This window comes from Cyprinodon variegatus, unplaced genomic scaffold (assembly GCF_000732505.1).
Source record: "Cyprinodon variegatus isolate N-32 unplaced genomic scaffold, C_variegatus-1.0 Scaffold1076, whole genome shotgun sequence".
Classification (NCBI taxonomy): Eukaryota; Metazoa; Chordata; class Actinopteri; order Cyprinodontiformes; family Cyprinodontidae; genus Cyprinodon; species Cyprinodon variegatus.
This window is the reverse complement of record NW_015151529.1, coordinates 100837-103155: the sequence shown is the minus strand read 5'-3', so window position 1 is coordinate 103155 and position 2319 is coordinate 100837. Positions and strand designations below refer to the sequence as shown.

The 2319-nt window shown below is 41.5% G+C and overlaps 1 protein-coding gene across 1 annotated transcript in view; it reads left to right on the top strand.

Moving 5' to 3' along the window:
- LOC107101278 (mitogen-activated protein kinase 12-like) overlaps positions 1-2116 on the top strand; it is a 6174-nt gene extending 4058 nt beyond the window's left edge. Inside the window, exons 2-10 of the mRNA XM_015400134.1 lie at positions 8-185; positions 272-301; positions 507-554; positions 636-750; positions 833-904; positions 1126-1205; positions 1449-1527; positions 1598-1771; positions 1916-2116. Of these exons, the coding sequence (XP_015255620.1) occupies positions 8-185; positions 272-301; positions 507-554; positions 636-750; positions 833-904; positions 1126-1205; positions 1449-1527; positions 1598-1771; positions 1916-1980 (841 nt within the window). The 3' untranslated portion in view covers positions 1981-2116. The remainder of the gene's footprint in view (positions 1-7; positions 186-271; positions 302-506; positions 555-635; positions 751-832; positions 905-1125; positions 1206-1448; positions 1528-1597; positions 1772-1915) is intronic.
- The last annotated feature ends 203 nt before the right edge of the window (positions 2117-2319 follow it).

Sequence of the window (2319 nt, the reverse complement as noted above, 5' to 3'; positions counted from 1 at the left end):
TCCTTCCTTCCTTCCTTCCTTCCTTCCTTCCTTCCTTCCCTCCCAGCTGTAATCCTGCCGCCTTGTCTCGCAGCTACCTGGTGATGCCCTTCATGGGAACAGACCTGGGGAAGCTGATGAAGATGGAGAAGCTGTCTGAGGATCGCATCCAGTTCCTGGTTTATCAGATGCTGAGAGGCCTGAAGGTGACAGGAAGCTCCTCCCATCGTTCTTTGTTCTTTTTCAGGAAGGAAAACTTCTTTTCCTGAACTTTATTCCTGTTTCTCCACAGTATATCCACTCAGCGGGGATCGTCCACAGGGTGAGTGACCTTTCACCTTTTAAACTATAAAAGATAAAACACTTCTTTAAAATGTATTTATGTTTATTATTTACATTAATTTTCTTATCCTGCCTGGTTGACTTCATGTTTATATATTAAATATATAAACAGTGTAAATAAAACTGGAAACATTTTATAAATCGATTTAAAGATGGAAGTTAAAATATTTCTTGTTCTCCATCAGGACCTGAAACCTGGAAATCTGGCCATAAACCCAGACTGTGAGCTGAAGGTAAATCATCCTGTCTTTATTTAATATTTATTATTTATGGGTTTAATATTTTAACAGTTCACCCCCCCTCGCCTGTTGTAGATTCTGGACTTTGGCCTGGCTCGGCAGGCCGACGCGGAGATGACGGGTTACGTGGTGACGCGCTGGTACAGAGCGCCTGAGGTCATCCTGAATTGGATGCACTACACGCAAACAGGTAAAAAAAAAAGACACCTGATGATGTCATCGATGCATTTTCTAACGCAGTGACATAAGCGGCGCCCCTCTCTGTGTTCCAGTGGACATTTGGTCGGCAGGTTGCATCATGGCAGAGATGCTGCTGGGAAAACCTCTGTTCAAAGGAAACGACCGTATCCTTGTTAAAGAGAAACAAACATGGACGCCTCCAGTGAAGCACATTCAGAGGAAAATTACTCTGAAATAAAAACACTGATCGTTTATTGAACATTATTTAATGATTTTATATTTAAAGAACTTTCAGAAGTTTGAATTATGAATATGAGCGAACTTTTCCTTTAAATTGAAGCGATGATAAAGAATTCAGGTGCTTCTTAACTCCTCCCCCTGACAGACCTGGACCAGCTAAGAGAAATTATGAAGATCACAGGAACTCCGACTGCGGACTTTGTTCTGAAGCTGCAGAGTCAAGATGTAAGGAGCGACGAGTCCGAGTCCCGAGTCGTTTCTATCGTCTGCAGCTCCGCTCACACCCTGAGAACCCGTCTATCATTAGATTGTTCTGTATTTCGCTTCATTATATCCAGCCAGCTTCCCTGTCCCTGCTGAAGAAAAGCAGCTCCGCAGCATGATGCTGCCACCACCAATGCTTTGCATTATTTCTCTTTTTTTAAAGATTTGATTAACTTTTTATCTTTTTTGTTTGTTGCTCAACAGGCCAGGAACTACATCAGAAGTTTACCCAAAGTGCCAAAGAAAGATTTGTCCTCCATTTTCTCCAAAGTCAGCCCAAACGGTAAAGGAAAACCTTGGAGTAGCTTTATATGCGAAGAACTTCTGCTTTAGTCGTCTTCTGTGCATCGCAGCGGTTTGCGTCCTGGAGAAGATGCTCCTCCTGGACCCGGAGAGCAGGGCGAGCGCGTCGGAGGCCCTGGAGCTGCCGTTCTTCAGCGAGTTCAGGGAGGTGGAGGAGGAGACGGAGGCGCTGCCGTACGATCAGACCCTGGATAACACCGACCTGCCGCTGGAGCAGTGGAAACGTGAGACCAGAGCGCCGTTTCATCAAGTTTGACTCTTTAAACTGTTGTAGTTAAACCCTGGATGATCTAAACTAATCTTTTCAGTTCGGTTTATATCAGACTAACTAGCGATGATGCTAACAATCTTCTTTCTGTGATTATCAGGTCATACTTTCACAGAGATCCTGACCTTCAGGCCGCCCAGAGACTCAAAGGAAACGTCGCTTTGAGTTTTCATTGTGAACTTTGACCTCCTACTCAGAAATGTTTCTATTATCCAAATGGTTTGATGATGCTTTTACTGTCAATAAAGATAATTTGTTTTGATTTTCTAAACAACTGAGTCATTTTTCAGACATGAAATAAAAAAAAAAAAAACAGTTTTTATTCAAAATGCAATGAAATCCAATTCTATCAAATTTAATCCAACTTCAGGATCAATTTAAAAAGCTCTTAAAAATAACTTATCTGCATGTTTATCATGAAAATGTGAGTTTTGATTTGCATTTATGCTGATATATTTTACAAATGTATCTTAGCATATGCATTTTTATCAACTTAAAAGGTTT